Here is a 19,675-nt window from a genome sequence, read left to right as displayed (position 1 = left end):
CAGGATACATCAGTTGACCACTCTGTTAGTACGACATCATCCAAACAATTACCATCCATCACGTATGTTGTTCTGCCGTTTGTACGGACATGTAATTGAGAATCATTTACCCTGATGGAGTTATAACCCAATTGAATGCCATTGATTCGGGATTAAATAGTCGGCCAGCCGGGAGACTAAATACTAATGAAGCCATGATACTTGAGCTGCATGTTTCTGGAACATGGATTCTATACTTCCTTGGAAGTATATGCTTTGTAAAAGAGGAGGCAGATGTTTTTAACTCAGAGCCTTAATACAACAGTTCAATTTTGGAAAAAATAAGGTTTCACAGAATGGTCTGGATGTATTTTTACATTCGATTTTCTCCTCTGATCCATTAATACATTTGTCACTGGTGAATGGCTTGACTTTCTTTGGCCGCTGGTACTATCCAGAGCTGCAGTTTTGGTAGCACACCTACAGATATAGGAATCTTGATGTGAGAAGGCAGCATCGTTTCAAAAACTCGCTTGTTAAAGAGACAAACTACAGAGGTTTTGTTGGTGCAATTCAGCAGCAATATACCATAGTGGGCGTGAAGCAGAGTGAGGCAATGAATTCCACAGATATATGAGCATGCCAGGAAGATGAGGTGAAGAACAAGATGAGACTTGAGGAGACATTTAAATTCAGAATGCGGTAAGGTAAACTCCTCATTCTTGCTTTTCAAAGTCAAGTTCACACAAGCTGCGAATTGAGAACTTCAGCACAGTGGTCGTTGTTTCAGAGGGACTGTGGTAAGCAAAGCTTTGCTGAAAACAAAGGCAGTCCTCGAGGCGCTTGCCGAGATGTGAAAACTGAAACCTGCTTAGTGATGCTACTCTGGCAACACTGGAAGTCCCCCTTAGTCAGGATGAAAGGCCCCAAAAAATGATATAAACAGAACAGTGGATGCTGATGAAGCATCACCTTCAGTTCCTTTGCACCTCTTAACATTCTCCCTTGCTACTGTGGAGGATTAATGTTCCCACTGCTGCCCTCTCAGGTCCCAGCGGCACAGTGAAAGCAATAAGATCTCATTGTCAAACAGTGACCAGCCTCACAGGAGAGGTTAACCACCGCTGCTTAACCATTAACTAGATTAAAGTCAAACCGAGCGCAGGAATGTCGTCTGACAGATGGAGGAGGCAGATTGAACATGAGAGGTGGTTTTGAAGACTGCGGTCTGGGCTCACCATTGTTGCAGCGATATGAGTAAATACGCTCATGTGTGAGCACATATAGGCGCATGCCTTCACGGACCCTCCTGTGGTCCGGTGAACTTTCAGTCACCCTTGTCTCACGGCTATCGTTATGACATCAAGATAAGAAAGAGAAAGAATTTCTTGCTGGCTCCAGAGTCATATTTCTGTATGCACTTCTGAGGAAGCGGCGAAACTGGGTCGGGGCGTATTAAAATGCTGTTTTAAAAAATACGTACTCTTCCCTTGCTCAAGCATGACTGCTGTTCATTAACATGAGGATCAACTGTAACACATATTAAGGCAAACAAACAGTGCACAAACTACTGTCAAGTAATCTTAAATATTTCTAGGACAAAGTTATTAGAACATGATGGTACGGGCTTCCAGTGCTTGCACGGTCTCCAGGAGAGGGACATAATCGACAGAAAAAGCTAATGATTTTATGGGCGGCTAAATAAAGTTTGTCACTTTCACCAAGGATTAACTCTTCGGCTGTTGACAATCAGGGCTTTCACGCTATGTTGCACACTTTGAGGCTTAGAATCAGTGATCTATGTCGATGCTATTCCAATGACATTCAACTGTTTCACTGTCGCGGGAATGTTCTGCCATGTCCGTGGACACCACGAGAAACCGGATTTATGTCATCAATATCTAGTACAGCTCCTCGTAGCAAGTGGTAATATTCAGATGAGGTCAACTTGCCGCCGCCACCATGTTGGCTCTTCCACATTGGATATAATACAATGTCATTTCAAGTCCAATGTTGCTCTATTTTGAAAATTTTAACAGACGCACTCAACTTTCCATTTCCTGCACGTTCGACCTGCACCTCAACGTTGAGACTCAATGGTAGTTTATCTACACCACAGAGGCGGTGAGGGAACGGCATGGATTTGGTATGAGGGCTCTGACTGAGTTTGTGTGCAGCAATAATAATGTCAATTGTCCAATGTTTGAGTGAGTAAGGATGGGATATTGTCGCTTGTTCAGTACGCATCAAAAGCAGCCCAAGAAACATGGGTCATTACAGAGCCACATTCACTGGAAGACATGCGAACCATGTGACATACAGTGTTCACAAGTGTTCCCTTTGGATTGAGGAAAAAAAAAAGATGGCCGGTTGGTGTCCCGTGACAGGCTGCTAGCTCAGCGGTCAATCACGGCACCAGCATATGGGTGTGAAACTAAGACCACACTTGTATGCACAATTCTAAGTCTCTGGTGAGGACTGAAGACTCACTTAGGATCTGCATGATGCACATGGCGAACATACATGTTACACTAGTTTTGCAGAAAGACATGAGGTGGTGACAGAACCAGTGTGTGTGCGAGTGTGAAGGAAAAGGGGGTTGATGAGGCTTAAGAGGAGGGGGTGAGTTCAACAACTGCTGCTGGAGCAACTGTCGACGTCTGAAATGCAACAGCTTGCGGGGCTCCCAGTGGACCCTCTGCCAGCCAACAGTCAGATGAAGGGTTTAGAGTTGAAGGGGCGCTGGGGTTAGGGTTTCTTCCTCACTGCCAGGAAAATGATCTCCCTGGCAACAGATCTGGGATTTTCCACGGCATTCCCAATACCTAATTGGTATTCCTCAACCTCAACGTGGCTCACTCAACTGTGATTTACCACCGCTATCTCTGACTGACACTGTCAACTAATCCCTTTAGTACCTTTAGTATTGGATCCCAATAAGAAAGAGAGTTATGTATACAGTCAGCATTGATTCCAGGACTCTCTTCGACAGTGACTCCTCGCTCAGATCGAGAACCTGTGCAGCTGCAGGGTGAAGTTGAACTTGGACCTTGCTGTGGAGACACATACATATTCACAAGTTACTGTCTAGAACTGGTGTAATCCCTGTGGAGTAAGTAGAGTTTCAAGACGATACGCTTCGTGCTCAGACACTCACACCATCATCATATCGAGCCTAAGGGCTGGAATCAATAGGAGGGATATGCCAGTTGACATTCATCATAAATGCTTACTAGGTACATGAAGAACAGTCTACGCCAGGTATGTTAAACTGGAGCAAAGGCAAAAGTAACTTCAGCCTGTCATGGTCACAGTGGATGGTCATTTCATCATTTCAAGCAATAATAGATTTATGGTTGTTACGGTGGGTCAAATCCTTGCTAAGATAAACTATTAACATCCACACAGACCGGTTGTCACAGTCGGTTACTCCGTCTCTTAATAGCAACAGCCATCTCAGACATAAATTTCCGACTGGTAAATTTGCTCCGATTTGACGCCCATCAGGTAATAGTTCTTGCAGAACAGTAGCTCTCATTTGCAACGTGAAACGGCACTCTCTGGCTAAATGGATTGGCAGCACTTAACCTCGTCTTCCAAAAGAGCTTTATGAATTTTCAATTTTGTTCCAACCCTGAGTACCAACCCCCTCTCCCTCTCGTTGCCATCGCCAAGACAAGGACGCGTACGCACAAACACACAGTGCTATGTTGCCTCTTCTCAAGGCTGCATTTGAAAGTACACCTCACCACCATCTTCCTCCCCGGGGACAGGAACAACAAGATTGCATAGTAGCAACACAATAGTCAGCTTAAATCATCTCCCATCATTCCCCTTGATCTCCCTTCATCCTTCCTTTCAAGGTTTCCTTCCTCTCCTCCCTTTAACTCCCACTAATGACAAAAAAAAAAAGCTCAGCCTGAAAACAAATTAATGAAAAACTATTCCGAGGCAGCTTTTTCTCTTCCAAAACAAACCTGACGCTGTTTGTTTCAGTGATTGAGAGCAAAAAGATTTGATGAAAATTAAACAAGGACCGTCACCAAAGTGACAAATGGCAAAGAAGGAATTGGGAGTTGTTGTAAATCTTGGACTCGGTCGCCTCTTCTACTCAAACTCAGCAGGTAGCTTCCTAAAGCTATGCAGGGTAATAAACCGAACTCTGTGGGCGACAAAGACAAGAGCAACAAGATAAATCGCTCAAACTTCGGGAATCTACTTTTAATGAAAATAAAAGAAATAAGTGAAATAAAAGAAATGGGCATTGAAAACAAAAACTTTTAAATACGCTCGTGGAATTTACATACTTTCATCTGAATGTCTAATAACTAAATATGAAAAATCGTGATGACGGATGGAGGCATGAACAAAAGAATACTGTGTTTGAATCATGATTTATTTCATTGCTGGATACATTTATTGATTTAAAACAAAGATATTCACACATGTATTCATTAATTCACATTGACATTTCATAGTTATTAATGCAATTGTATTTTTTTTTATATATATAACCTATACCTGGCTATCCTTGAGCAGAAAATAAGTCACAATAAAATACTATATTTATCTGCCTTTTAAATTGTGGATGCTAGATTCAGCATATTTAGGCAAACACATCTACAAGTACATAAAATGCACCCATCCAATGCTTTCTACATATATTTTTTTATGATTCAGGAATAGACTATGGAAGAAATAAAGTCAATATAGTCAACTTCATTTACGTCAAACAAGAACCTTGGAATGGGAGCAGGTGACAAATTGATATACATGTTTTTGTCTCCGCTTATAACGTTGTGGATCCTCAAGTGAATCCCAGCCAGCAGGTTATGGTGTCATATAGAGCAAACAGAAGACATAAACCTGCTCATGGATGAATGGACTAAACTCCAGGGACACTCACAAACGCCCAGCCTTCCTAGTAGTTAACAGACTAATGTTTAACTGGTCAGGGTTTCAGCAGCATGGAACTCCGTTAAAGCACAGGAATGTGACAAAATCCCGCTTTGTAACTATAACACCACAGGGATTTTAGGACGGGCCCTCTATTGTCGCTGCTTGTTTGTACGTGGATTATTAACCGTGACTTGTGTCGAGGGGAGAGGGGTTTTAGGCAGAAAAGGAAGTGCTGCTCAATGGAATTTGAAGTAATGACAAACAAACACAGCAGAGCGAGCAGCGACCTGTCCCGAGGAATGCCGCTCATTCGTAGCTCTGTCACTGTCCCACACACTGTGTTCGCGGAGACATTAAACCACGCTGAGGAATGAATCACCTCAGTAACTATAGCCCTTCCAACATTCACTTGACAGACACGGAGACAAGTTTACTTGTTTCTCAAAATCAGGACCCATCAATCTGTCATTCAGCGTTGGCCGCAAAGTTTGCATCGCAGTGTAATGACAGGATTACTCCAGAAGGTGTGAAGAAAAGTTAAAAGAAAGTCAGTCCCGATGAGTCATTTTCCATGAATCACCTTTTAAATTCCAAGCACTGATCGATGACTGAAGCACTTAGGAGTGGAACTTTTTGTGCTGAAAATTGATGGGCTGAAAAAAAGAAAAAAAACGGAAGGATCCATTTATGAATGATGGGCATGCTCAGATAAAAAGTCAGGAGGAAAGGCTTTAGTTCCATCAATGGATGGCACATCATCACAACCCTGGTTATAGCTAGTGGTTGGTCGCGTAATTTCTTGTTCAGATTACTCAGGATGCTCCTAAGAACATCCTCCAAGACGGTGGCAAAGAGGGTCCGGATTGCTTTTATCTCCTTAAGTTCAAATGACCCTTTTCTGGCCCTAATACCATAATAATTACACGTGACAGCAGGGGGTGCACTTTTGATTCCACGCCAGCGTGCGGGGAGAGAAATTAAAAGTGAGGAAATGACCGCGGGAGTTAAAGCGGGAATAGACAAAGCGGCCGACACGACAAGTTCGAGGCTCACATCTAAAACGCAGCTGATGCTTGTCACTCCGATTCTCTTCACTCGCGCTTCAAACAACTTCAGAGTCACAGTTTCTTTCTTCCTTATTTAAACTCACCACTTTGCAAGGTGTCTGGAGTCACTCACTAGGAGGTGATAAGGTGGACATCACCTCCATTTAGACACACAATATGGTGACTTGCTAATGGGCAAAAAGTGGTTCAAATTTGGGACGTTTGTTTAATGAACAATATGGTTCAATAAAAAAATAACAATAAAAATCTAGTGCAGTCAAACTGAGTTCAAAGTCAATGAAAAATATGAACAGAAACACAGTGCGAACAGGAAATGTTTGGCAGCACCTCCTTGAAGCATTTTTTCAAAGGCAATCCTGCAATGAAGAATGACTCGCAGTATTCGCCATGTTTGACCCCATTTTAAATTCCTATTCCCCACAACCTGCAGCATTTCTTTGGAGACTATCATCTGAAGTTTATGGGAGTTTTCTGTGAAACGTCTGAATCCACATTTGCAGCTGTGATAACTCCCAGCAACTCTTTAGATGCCTTTCTTTCTGAGAGAAGTAGAACATGTGGTGCTTTTTTTTGCAACTCAGGTTGATTCAAGATCATCCAAGTTTATACCGTCACACGCGTCAAAAACCCAACTTGACCTTGTTGTTTCAGTCTGTCTTCAAGTTTTAACGGGGAAGGAATCTGAAGATTGCAGAAGTGGAACCTCATACCAGCATGTCTGGGTAAGCAGGGTCAAGAGGTCAGCACGATCACCTCTAGCCGGTGGGTTGCCATGCAGCAGAAAGACGGATGCCACAGCTACATACATCTTTGCTACATGTCGCTATATTTAACAGACACGACAGCACATCGAACGCCTCCCACGGTTCTGTTCTGTAAACTTTTGCTCAAATAGTTGGAGAACACAACCGTCTGACCGGAGAGATCAGGAGACAGAATCCTGCTGCTACTTTACAAGAGCTACTATTATTAGCCAAGAGAAGAGCTGAGGGAAAACATATTCCAGATGCGTATGTGAATGGGAGAGTACAAATGTTGTCAGCTTCAGAGTGACATCAGAAGACCACTGGGAGCTCTGCACCTGGAGCCAGCTTTAAAATCAATGTACCACAGCTGTACTCGGGGATTTGGGATCCTACAATTATGGGATGCATTTTGCTAGGCACCTGTTTAAAGGCTCCGGGATGGGGAGACGGACAGCAGAGCAAGTGTCTGATCCAGCAACAGGGTGGCTTGTAAAGCGGGACGGCCAAGCATGAGATGAAAAGCTGAAGCTCAAAGCCAGTCCTGGCTGCTACACTAGTAATTTATCCTGAACAAAAGGTAGTCGGGAAGGTGCTTTACCTCGAGGGTGTAATTACAGCGGTGTTGTGCCACCATGAGCTACTCTACTAGCATGTTGAGTTGTTACATTTAATGAACCGACAACTCGCCAAGACATGCGGCTCTTTAGCTCTACAAAGCTACACAACTTGAAAGGCGACAGTCAACTGTCCAAAAACAAAATCATGAAATTACTGTGAAATTCAACTACTTCAAACAGGAAGTGCATGTGTGCAAATGTGGCGAAAAACAAGAAATAGTCTCAACTAACACAACAGAACATGTGAGAAGTATGAGGCTCCTGATCGCAATACTCATGGTGTAAAGGATCTCGCAAACAACTCCAGGTGGATTCAGCCAGTGCTAAGATGCTATCCATTCAAGCGTCCAGTGCTGTGTGCTGGCAGGTATATATCGATATAGAATGTATCCGGATACAGGAGTGGTGATACGATACATTGCAACACATATAAGTTGAGACAGGTATTTGTAAACAAGATGACTATGACTTTACGACTGTGTTATAAAAGTTGCGTGAGCTGACTTTCAGAACTCCGTCACACATCAGGTACCTGGTGGATGTACAACGGTTGACTTTTGTTGCTAACTGTGCCGAAAAAGTCAGCTTTACTATCAGCTGGGCGCGGCGGTCTGACTTGTGACATAGGCATAGAAACCCTGTAGCACGATGGGTATCGACTGCATTATAAGGCATGCTTAAAACCTTTGACGGAAAATGCCAAAAGTCGATTTTTGAAAACATATCTGCAGAACAATTTACATAACTGCTGTAGTCAGCACAACATGAGACACCTTTCTTTCAGACTTCTTTCCAACCATGACCCCTTTTTCGACAACCTAACTCAGCATGACGTAGCAGCCAAATCCTGCAACTGCAGTGAAACCACGACCTATCACCAGGTCACATTATACTTTCTGAGCAGGACCATGAGACTATGATTTGTACAATACTTTTTTTTTTTTTCAAATTAGCACACAACACTGATGTCAAACTTGTCATACTCTGTTGCGAATTTTAATAACTGTGGTTTCAAGACATCATTGTTCATTTTGAAGACAAAACTCAGCGGACCAATAAATGGTGGTCTTGATGGACGACAAAAAGAGGTAGACGGGAGTCGCCCAGAGGAGCCCCGCCCTTCAACCCAGCCTTCATCTGGATGAAGAGAGACATTGCAGATGACTTTCAAACAAAATCCCCACAAGGCAGATTTGATTTTCACACACACACACACTCGCTCACACATTCACAGAAGCCTCCGGATGTGGAGAGGTAAGTACCTTTAAAGCAAAGGTGAGCGCAGGGACATGAAAAAAAAACAAAAAAAAAAAAAACATCATCAGGTACGATTTTAAGGCAACAGATTTATTGTCAAGTCCGCCTTCAAACTGAAAGCGCAAGCTGATCTATGACATAGTCTTTGTCCAATGAGCGGGTTTTCTAATGGATAAACCACGCAGATAAAGGTGCGCAGTAGCAGAATGAGGGGGGAGGGAGGAGGGGGGGCGTCGCAGTCTCGTCAGCCAACAAGTGCGGAGTCGGGACTTCCCGCAAAACTTCAAAGCGAACACGATCACCCGCGGGTCGGGTTCAGCGCCAGCTACCTGCCGCTCGCTGCCCTTAACAGCGCACGCAAAAGTGCGTCTCATCGCGGAAAGTGAGCGCGCACCTGTTGTCCCGTGGTCAAAGCAGCGTGTTTCATCGAACGCGTTCTGACAGGGAAAGTTAGAAATGTGTAGCCTGGAGGCGAGGAATTCCAAAGCAGCTTCCGAACAAGAGATGCCCAGTTAAAAGAAAGAAAAAAAAACTTACCTTGCATAGTCCAGAGCAGCAAGGTGCAGAGGAGCGAGGCGCGTCCGAACGATATCCCGTCCATTGTCGCAACTTTTTCAGAGCAGGTTATTCACTTGGTGGAGGCTCAGCAGAAACGTAGCAGCACCAAACCTTCTGGTCCTCGCTCTCTCTCGCTCTCTCTCTCCCTCCCTGTGTGTGTGTACTGGAGCGTCTCTCCCTCTCACACACACTCACAGAAATCTGATGCGGGTGGCAGCCGTCTAGGTTGATATATTTGCACAAAAGGTGCCCCCTCCCACCCCTCGACTTCCCCTCCCTCTCTGCCCCCACCCCCATTTCACTTGCAGTGAAAAGACCTGCTTGACTATCCGCTTATCTTCAGGGGGCCACGAGATTTCTCATCATCATTGATAGCTGTAAAAGTGTTTCCTTGAGAGAGAGAGAGAGAAAAAAAAAATCAAACAGAAGTTGTTTTTCATTCCATGCGAGTGCGTCACGGATTTTAGCGAAAGAAATCGGAAAATAGAACTGGACAGGTGTTGACCTTTATCATGCTTTTGTTATCAGAGTAAAACACTTCCACTCATCGAGTTCCATCCTTTGGAAACCAGCAACAAATTTCAAATCTTCTAAAAGAGTTGAGAGTCTGATGAATGCACTTATTTAAACAATAGTTTCAAGGGTGTTGTTAATTTCAATAATCATTATAGCAACTTTAAACAATAGAGACACGCAAAACCCTTCACAATTGTGTGATCAAAAACGGAATTGAAAAGCTCATGCGGCAGTGTAAGCTCTAGCCACAACAGAGCATCTGAGTTTATATGAGCCACAAAACAAACTCCTTGTGTTGTTGGATGCTACGGTTACACAAATAGCACTCCTGTTTTGAGGGACAGAACTCATGACACAGAAACCTGGTCATGATCTCTTTCTACCCCAGAGCACCTTGGCCGACAATCTGTCCAGCAACTTCCCCGCACAGACAAATTTCCTGTTCAGAGTTGAGTCGTAGACTCAGACACGCCCCAACTGGCATGTGTCTTAAATAATGCGGTGGATTTTCAAAGCAAATGGAGGCCACAGGACTAATCTGTCTGTTATACTATCAGACATACCAACCATTCCGAGACAAAGCGCTCCAGAGCCTGATGGTGCATTTACGAACTGTGACACTGGCGGGTTGACTATTTTTGTTTTCATGATAAGATGAAGGGCCACGGTACAAGTACAAGGGTGTTCGCAGAGATGCCTTGGGATTAGCGTTTTGGTTCAAGCTCTGGCTGTCCTCTGGTGCCTAAGACGGTTCGTGACTTCGGGACAAGCTCACGGAAACACCTGTAGATGTGGACCTGAACAGACATGGTGCTGCTCAGCAAATCTCATCGATTATCTCTGAATATTCGGGTTTTTTCGTCTTCTTTAACAAGAAAAACCCAGAGGTCTTGGTCCAGGCTTTTTCTCAAGACTACTCCCTGTTGTGTTCCTAGTTCCATCAGAGGGTGTCAGGAATACATCTGCTCAAATGGTCTTCAACCTTTCCAAAGTCACCTACACGACCCCTCCTCGGCTCCCATCTTTAGCTCTTTGGACTTATGATGCGACCATTGGATCAGGCCAAAAGAACATCCATGACCCCAGACACATCTTTTCGTTCGCCATTGAGAGGACCATTTCACCACACATGTTCATGCCTGTCGTCTTGACTCTTTAAGAGTGGAACACGCTCCTTGTTGACATCTGGTTGCAGCAAAGTTTTCAGGTCTTCCACCAGAGATCACCAGACAACTTCAGCAGAAGTTACTCTGAATATTATCATGGAGTGATAAAGCAAAAGCAAACACCGCCTCGTAGCCTTCACAACACAGACTCCACAGTCTAACGCGCCCACTGATGATGTCACAATGGAGACACCCAAGTGCTTTTAGACGTAGCCATCACCAAACCATTTTTTCCTCAATTGAAATGCAACTCAAAATTGGATTAAGGAAACTGGATCCAAACTCAAAAATGGGGCTGAGTGCGAATACATGCCACCAGAATAAATCCATTCCATCCCCAGGTGGAAATCTTTCAGTGTGTGCCTAGGTTGGAGTGAAGTGGGAGGACAATTGACCTGGATTAGAGTGAAATACTGTGTGGTCTTAAGTACAGACAAATGTTCAAGATGCTTAATAATAGTGCGCCATTACCACGCTAAGTGCACAATACTTCTTTGGCTGTGCAGCGGCACTAAATAATCGCCCCGCAGGTAATTATAGTATTCCGCAGAACAGTTGCGTTTCAAACGTACATTCCAACCATTGTAGCTCCAAAACAGCTGGTTAATATTTTTTTTCCATCTCCATTTATTCGACGCAGCCCAGTGGATGTGCTTTGATAACTGAGCTGACAGGAACTCACAGCTGCTCCATACGTTCCCAGTTGATGGGCAAGAGATTGTTGGCTCGGGCTCATCTCGCATACCGGCATACATCGAATGTCTTCTCCACTGTCCTGGGATATGACATCAGGGAAGGCCGACACCAATACATCTTCTCATCCTTGGTATCGACCGGGTTGTGATCATCAGCGGTCCACTTAAGAGTCTGCCGTCATGTGGTCAAGGACTCCGTGTTGAGCAACCCTGCTTATGTAAGATGGCGGTAACATCACGTGCTGATTTAGCTGAGTACAGGGCGTGAGGCTGTTTCTGTGATTTACTTTATTGGTTCAATTACCTAATGGAAGTGCAGCGGAGGCGGGTGCAGAGGGAAGGGCAGGGGTAAAGGAGAGGAGCATTCCGTTGAGAATATTACTCTGTATTTTTATAAATTCTCCGACACACACTGAGAAATGCTGACTCAAGTAGGTGCCAGTGAAGGAATGAAAATGACAAAGTGTAAATTAAAATACAAAGAATTGGCAGCAAAGGTGAGCCTAGCTAAGTAGTGAGGTACAGTAGGTAACGTAAGCATGTGATACGCAATTTAAACATTCCAAGTTTCATTTATTCTTCACAATGTTTTTACCATAAATATGCTTTTGTGCACACACTGGATGGCAGTGACAGGTAATACCCATGAGCTCTGCTGCATATCTTAAGTTGCTGGATGTCTGATTGTTCACAGCATTCTTTCTCATGCTAACTATACATTCATGTCATAAATATGTTTTTATAGCCAGGATTATGAATGTACAACTGCATTGTATAAGTTCAGTCATGTGACTTGTGCAACAGGCACTTTAAGGTGTTTAACACTGACTATTTTCAAGGGGACTTCAGCATCCTACTGTATGTTGACGGCGAAGTCAGCATGGCGCATTGCATGTTGAGGTATGGGAGTGAAATGTTTCCCCTCCTGCATGACATTCCCAAAGGAGAGGTTTGGGTTCACATGCCCGTGAGCTCTCAACACTTCCTCAACTTACATATTACTTGGCCTCCAATAAAGCGCCATAGATGAAATGCATAACCATTTGAGGTGCAATATATCTCAAGTGACACCACTGGTGACACAGAGCAAGAGGAGCGCCACCTCATGGCTGAACCCAAACCCTTTTTTATGTGACTCACATGGCATTAGGAAACGGAGTGGAAAACGAAAAATGTGACCCAGACATTTGACTTCTGCATCACACAGGGAGTTGAAAATAGTAGGTATATGACACATTAGGAGTGAGAATATATCGACTTACAAATAATCCAACCTATGACATGACGTGGCATCAGAACTCTGTATAATTTGAGGATGATGCCGTCCATACTGGACTACACCTGCTCTAAAATAGAGAAAATTGTTGCCCGTTGTGCATAAAAACTAAGAAAAGACACCATTCTGCCATGACTCACGCAGCAGTTTAAAGCATGGCCGCTTGTGTGACTGAGTTTGGTTGCACTGCCTGACAAAGAATATCTGTTTTCCCCCCAGGACGGGCCGTGATATGGATGCTTCACTCATTCAGCGGCTCCAGGGAACTCGCCATTACTTGGGAGCAAATTAGCAGTGTGTTGCATGAATTCTCCTGTGTTTGAAAAGCCATCCATCCTCAAGTGCAGAAGCAGGAAGAAGGATGGATGCTGTAGTACCTCAGAGACATATGATGACAGTGACTTAAACAACCGCTTTGTTTTCCAGCTTCAATGCTTGTGTATCGAGTTCACAGTTCAGGACTGTGTTGATATCGTACATCAACTTTAAGCCCTGCCAAGACGGATCATTGACAGCTCCTGCAAAACTCCTCCATCCTTTAAGATGTGGCCACAGAGGACTTGAATTCTGATGGGACATCTCATATCAAGCAGCAGTTGGATCCTCTGGGATTGTAGGAGCTAGCTAGCTGAGGTTCCTCTGTCTCACTCAAGGACACATGAAGAACACTATCTCAACATGTTCTCAGAATAATTCTCAGGATCACAGCAGTAGGTGAAGTTTTATTCCTGATAATTGACATTCACAATCCATCATTTCAACAACGTAAAATCATGGTTTATTATGTTGTATTCCCGCTCACAGTATGTAAACGTAAGGGTTGTGAGTTTTTGATTCTGAGTGACTAAGTGGTGCTACTTGAATGAACGAAACACTGAAGTTCCACATATCTAACGGTACATCACCCCACATTTTTCCATTCCCCTCTCAGTCTGATTTCACAGCTTGATGGCCAGATACATGACAAGTATCCAGAAAAGCTATTAGTCGCCTGGCTTGGTTGTGTATCCACCACATATTAATGCCACGTTTGGAGACCAGATTTGTAAAGTTAGTAATAAGAGGCGACCACACTAGTGTTTAGTGTCCAAAGACATAAGTGCAGTCCATGTGCTATCATTACCTTAAGACTTTGTTTGTGTACAGCAGGCATATGGCAGAACAGTTGCAAAGGTCAGCCACCTTGTAAGGAGAGAGATTTTTTGGCACTTCTTTTTGAAAGCACAAAAACTACTTATATTGGGACACAAAATGATTAGCTGAATAAAAATTTTTCTCATATTTTTCTCTCGAGGATTTTGAAAAAAACAGCATCATCAGTACAGAGTACCAAAAATAATGCAACCCTGCAGCCACCACAATGTGCATTCTCTCCTCCTCAAGTGGCTCTTTTATCATGCGAGAGAAAAGCCCAAACAGGTGCCAGGACAACCTGCAGATGCCAAGGCTTGCCAGCAGCAGACTTGTGCAACATGGCGAAAACAGCACACTGGAGGAATTCCTGCCGCTGCCCTCCACATGAAGATGTTCACCATTAACACCCCCATGTGCCCTACCCCTTCGTTCTCCTAATGTTAGAACTCACGTGGAGAGAGGGAGAAGATTGTGGATTCCATCAGGGATGTTTCAAGTTTCCTGCCTTTGAAAGTCAAACAGCATGAATAAACTAGAGGACTAGAAGACTCTTCACTGTTCCTACATGCTTCATGCATTTTTATAGAGGCTTCAGGAGGCAACCATCCATTGATAGCTGTGTAGTCATGTCTTCAAAGCAGAGAGTGCTATTCTACCCCTGACTTGGTCCTCTGGCCTTCATGAGGTCCTATCATCATTGATCACGCATATACGTTTATATTGTGACTGTTGCTGTTCATTATCAAGCTCATATCATATTTGATGTTTTTAAATGAAGCATTTCTATTTTGACAAATATTAAAATCAACTGGAGAGCAAGAAATTACAAATACTTTATACCCAAGTGCAGTTCTTTTCGTATGCGCACGATACTTGAGAAAGCTTTATGTGAGCGCTTAGAACTTTTACTCCACTGAATACATTGGTTATTATATGTACTTTTGTTCAGATGCAAGTGATGAAGTCATTGGAGTGAGCGCATATAAACTCAGGTGTAAACAGTCGCAGTGCAGTTTTACTTGGCTCCAAGCAATTTATCAATTCATTGGGGCTGCAGATTGGGATTAGTGGTTGGTTTTGGAGCCTCATTAAAAGAGAGTTAAAGGTTTCAATTCAGCTTGAGGCAACTCTGGTCTGGAGGAAGCTCTGCACTTTGTCAGGTACTTGTCCTCCCAGCCAGCGGCTGCATGGGTTTCCCATAGGTGCATCAGTTCCCTCCCACAGTACAAAACTGTGCGGTTAATGATGATACAAATAAAATAAAATAATGCTATAATATTGTGTTAGTAACATTTTACTACATCCTGTACGTCTTGAGATTATGACTACCTGCACCTGCCTGCTGCAACATCCTCTCAAAGAGGAACCAAAGTTTGCAAGGAATCTGGTCAGCAATGGAGCGTATTGCACACATTATTAGCTAGCACAAAGCTAACTAGACGCTACTTTTAGCTATAGCTGTGGACAATTATGACGCAAGACAGTGTTATGGTACGCAGTGTTCAGCAAGTATGTCAACAATTACATCAGTTCCACGTGTCTGTTTGGAATTTTGGTCACAGCAAAGACAACTGAGTGCACCTTTAATAATTCCCTCAGCTGTTTGTGTCAGCAGTTTAAATTTTAGCAGAAAAGAGTGACAGGTCTGTGGAGAAAAAAAAAGTTTCCATAAATGACCCAGGCTGAATTTGTAGACCCTCAGTTGAAGTGAGATATCCAGCACCACATGCCACAGAACTGACGGAGAAATGCTGGCCGCGTCAGCTCAGAGTAGAAGTTTAAAGAGAGACATGGAGGCACCACAGAAGGGAGGTAGATGTGGAACGCAAGAATAATGAAGAGGAAGATTAAAAGTGCAGGAGGAGGGGAGCAGTTTAACTCCAAAGTGAGGGGATGGGTAACATGTTGCCCTCAGGAATAATGGTGAACTACAAGACTTAGAAAAAAAAGATGGGGTGTAATGAATTCATATGGTTTAGTATGAGGGAAAGAAACACTGAGCCTTCCTACTCCATGTCCTTTGATCTAGCGCATGTTTGCGCTCTTTGTCATCTTCCTCTGTGTGCCCTCCTTTTTTGTCCACTCTAATCTTCCCATATGTCTTTATTACCTCGTGCCACCCTCCAGGTCCTTCCTCACATTTCTTTGGCTCAGCGACAGACCCCCGTCTCTTTTCCAGGCGGCGGTGATACAGAACGTGAGTCACAGCGCAGGGTTTGCAGCGTGATGGAGCATTTCTGCGCTAATTCATTTGCACGTCATGCAGAGGGAGTCTGACTGAAGCTGCCTGCTCGCTGGGATGATCCGCAGACGCAACGTTTGTTCGTCATCATGATTCACTTCCGACTGTCTCATGTGATTTTACTCACTGTGGGGATTATCATCCTCCCAAAGAAATGATTCCCGCTCATGAGGCAGATGATTGTGACAAACAAAAGAGCTTCAGTATAGAATTAGGGTTTTGTTTTGTTTCTCAGAGACCCACAGGGACCAGGAATAGTGCATGCTATGTTGAGGTGCTTAACATATCCTGACAAAAATTATAACCCCTGAATTATAACCCCATTTAACAATGCTGTGCTGCAAACATGAATTTTCACGCATATTTTGAACTATACAACCACCTCACTTATTTATCCAAGATCTGAATTATGTACAGCCAATTTAAAATGTTTATATATATATATATATATATATATATATATATATATATATATATATATATATATATATATATATATATATATATATATATAGCAATGATATGTTTGAAAATGAGTTGAAAAACAATTTTCAGGTGGAAGGTTAGTTTGGGAGGTTCATATTTTTAGTGTGTAAAACCATGCTCCTGACTGTCACTCGGACAATCACCAGGCTGCTCACTCACACCAGTTCTATACAACAGGATTTTGCCTTTATCAAATGGCAGTTTTAGACCGTGACTGAACAGTCAAAAACACAAAGTAGCATTGAATAACTGATGCATTTTTAAGATGTTATTGAACAAAAACGTTCCAAGTTGACTGCTGAAAGAAAAGTGGAAAGTGAAAATCTCCCATTCAAGTAGGAACGGACTGAAAACCAGATTTGTCCACAAAAAAATTTAAAAAAATGTAATTGATCACCCCTGCTTTTGATTTGTAGTTAAACAGTAGATTTAAAGTACTTTGTGCTTCATTCTCATTCACGTCGATTGTACAGCAAAACAAGCTTTGTTTTATCTGGACTTACAACATAAAATGCATAAAAGAAGAGAAACAAAAATCATTCAATCACTGAAAAAAAAGTTGTTTTATTTCTGTTGAATAAAAATCCTAGAATTCTGGTGGGGAAAGTTAATGGCAAAACACAATAGTAGCATGCAGGCCTATGTCGAGACTGCATGTATTTTAAGTGCTTTAAATGTGTCTTTCCCACCTGTGTTCAGAGCTCTACTAGATTGCTCACACAATCATTGAAAATCACCAACAAACAGTGGCGAAGCCTCCACTGATGAGTCCTCATGCAGGACGACAGGAACAGTCCAATCTACAGGGGGAGAGAAGCTGCTAAACAATAGGTGAGGTGAGACAGATGCCAGGGACAAGAAGGGAAGCTGGGCATGAGTTCCAGCTGCCAGGAGCAACAGAAGGAAATGCAAGCGTTCTCATCTGTGCTCCCTCATTTCCACACAAAACATTTTGATGACAGGAAAAAGACTTTCACTGTCAGACCGAGAAAATTATAATTAAATAGGAGACAGTCTTTTCGCCTGCAGGAGGTGATCTGCTGCTTTTCAGTCACCTGAACTGCACTCGGTATGTTGCTGTGCATGTGCTAGTGCATGCAACTCTTCCAACTGGGTCAAAGCAGTGGAAGTGTGCCACACAAAAGAGCACTTAAACCAGTTGGAAGTGCTCTTCTGGGTGGCGAGGTGAGCATGATAGGGTCTCATAAATGTTTATTTATGATTTGTTGTGGGGCGCAAGCATTGGGGCGCTTTCTGTTTTGTTGTTCCCTTTTTTTATAAACCCTCAGTCATTTGAGGACTGCACTTCTTGACACATTAAAAGGGTTTCTTCATTGGTCATTCGCAGAGAAGAGGGCTAGGTTTAGATAGAACATAGTGGACGCTAGAATAAAGATCACTTTTGAGCTCTAACTCAACATGTCATTGAGGAAGCTAATGGAGAGGTACGGCAGGAGGAGGATGAAGGAGATGTTCTGTGTAATTATGGAGCCTACAGAGTTTCTACAGAGCAAATGTGGTGCTGGAAAAGGGAGGCAGGAAAAATACGTGACGGTTGTTGAGGACATGTTTAAGGACAGCCCTCAGGAACTGCGTCGATAGTAGTCGCTGAAAAAGTGTGCCTTTGCACTGTACTTCCATTCAGGCTGCAGCAACTGGTCGACTGGTCGTGATGTCATTATTCTCTTTGCACAATCCTCAGTCAAAGGAGAAATGGCAACCCGGAACATCAAAAACATGGGACCATTTTACAAAGGACACATCAAAGGACACAAGCCTTTAACACTACGCAGCTGTTTATAACACTTCACATACATTGTGTCTATTTAGATTTGTTTTTATTAGTTGCATGTAATTTCATGTTCATTTTCATATAGAAAAATCTCAAAAACCTCTTCATGCAGTTCGACTATCCTTGTGATAGTTCCCGTTGACCATGATGTTTGCAGATGATATTGTGATTTATAGTGAGAACAGATGAGGTAGACGTACAGTAGTTGTTGGAGTGGTGGAGGAAGAAGAAGAAACAAACAATCCAAAGGTTCATTGCAGTAAACTCCATGAATGAGTCAGTTTGGATCTTGGGGCTATTTTGTTCTCTCAGCTTTCAAATAAGATTGTGGGAAAGGCACACCAGCTCAATGTCACCGTGACGCTCCCGTTCCTCGTCGAGTTTACTCTCGAGTATTGCACAAATAATGAATTTGATAATGCTGTTTGTTTGGTACAAATCCGCTCAGTTGTGTTTGCACTGCGAGGCCCGTGAGGAGCCCAGTTATAATCCAGATAACTGCTAGTTTTCTCCGCTTTTATGGGACTTTTTAATTGTTTTGAATCAAATCCAGAAGGATGATGCAGCTTTTGCGTATTTTAGGATATTTTCAGGATAGGATATTATAAATAATATATTCAACCAAGCATGGATGTAACATCCAATGCAAGATTATGGAAGAAGCTGAGCCCCTCAAAAATGTAAGTATTTTGATGAGCAGAAGACATGTTCAAGCGAATTCCTGTTTTCCTTTTCTGTGTGCTTCTATATTTGCACTCAGTCCACGCATGGCATTCCTTTAGACATCTCCTCAGTGTTTGTATGAGCTGTAGCTCGCAGAGGAAAATTAATTAGGATTCAGCTCTTTGCCTTCAAAGTGCATCATCTCTGCGCTGTACTTTTTTTTTTGCTGCACACAAACACACTCAGTCTTCCACCGCTGCTGGCTGTGTGGACTTCTTTATCGAGTGCTTCTCACACTCTTCCCTCTCTCCTCCTGCAGGCTTTGAATTCATGAACCACATTATGGAATATTAATCAGCCTTCATCGCCCAATGAATTGCAGGCAATTGCATCGTCTCTGTGTCCAGCCTGAGGTTACAATAGGAATATGCGAGTGTTAACACCTCGTCCTACCTAAATGGCGCGTTTATGTGTGAGCATTTACATGTTGATGCCATTTGCAGGGTTTGACCCAGAGCAATGTTTCTTTTTCATTTGAATGTGGCAATGCTTGGGTAAACAACTGCATGTGTCAGCTCTTGA

General features: G+C 43.1%; 1 protein-coding gene across 2 annotated transcripts in view; it reads right to left on the bottom strand.

The window, feature by feature from the left end:
- Window positions 1-9,335, bottom strand: part of bcam (basal cell adhesion molecule (Lutheran blood group)) — a 47,208-nt gene extending 37,873 nt beyond the window's left edge. Inside the window, exon 1 of one of the 2 annotated variants that reach the window (XM_053880419.1) lies at window positions 9,103-9,335. In XM_053880419.1, the coding sequence (XP_053736394.1) occupies window positions 9,103-9,166 (64 nt within the window). In that variant the 5' untranslated portion in view covers window positions 9,167-9,335. The remainder of the gene's footprint in view (window positions 1-9,102) is intronic. The other variant, XM_053880421.1, reaches the window with a different exon arrangement.
- Window positions 9,336-19,675: the final 10,340 nt, after the last annotated feature.

Source organism: Synchiropus splendidus, chromosome 12, assembly GCF_027744825.2.
Source record: "Synchiropus splendidus isolate RoL2022-P1 chromosome 12, RoL_Sspl_1.0, whole genome shotgun sequence".
In the NCBI taxonomy this organism is placed as follows: Eukaryota; Metazoa; Chordata; class Actinopteri; order Syngnathiformes; family Callionymidae; genus Synchiropus; species Synchiropus splendidus.
The sequence above is the reverse complement of the archived record's forward strand: the minus strand, read 5'-3'. Positions and strand labels throughout refer to the sequence as shown.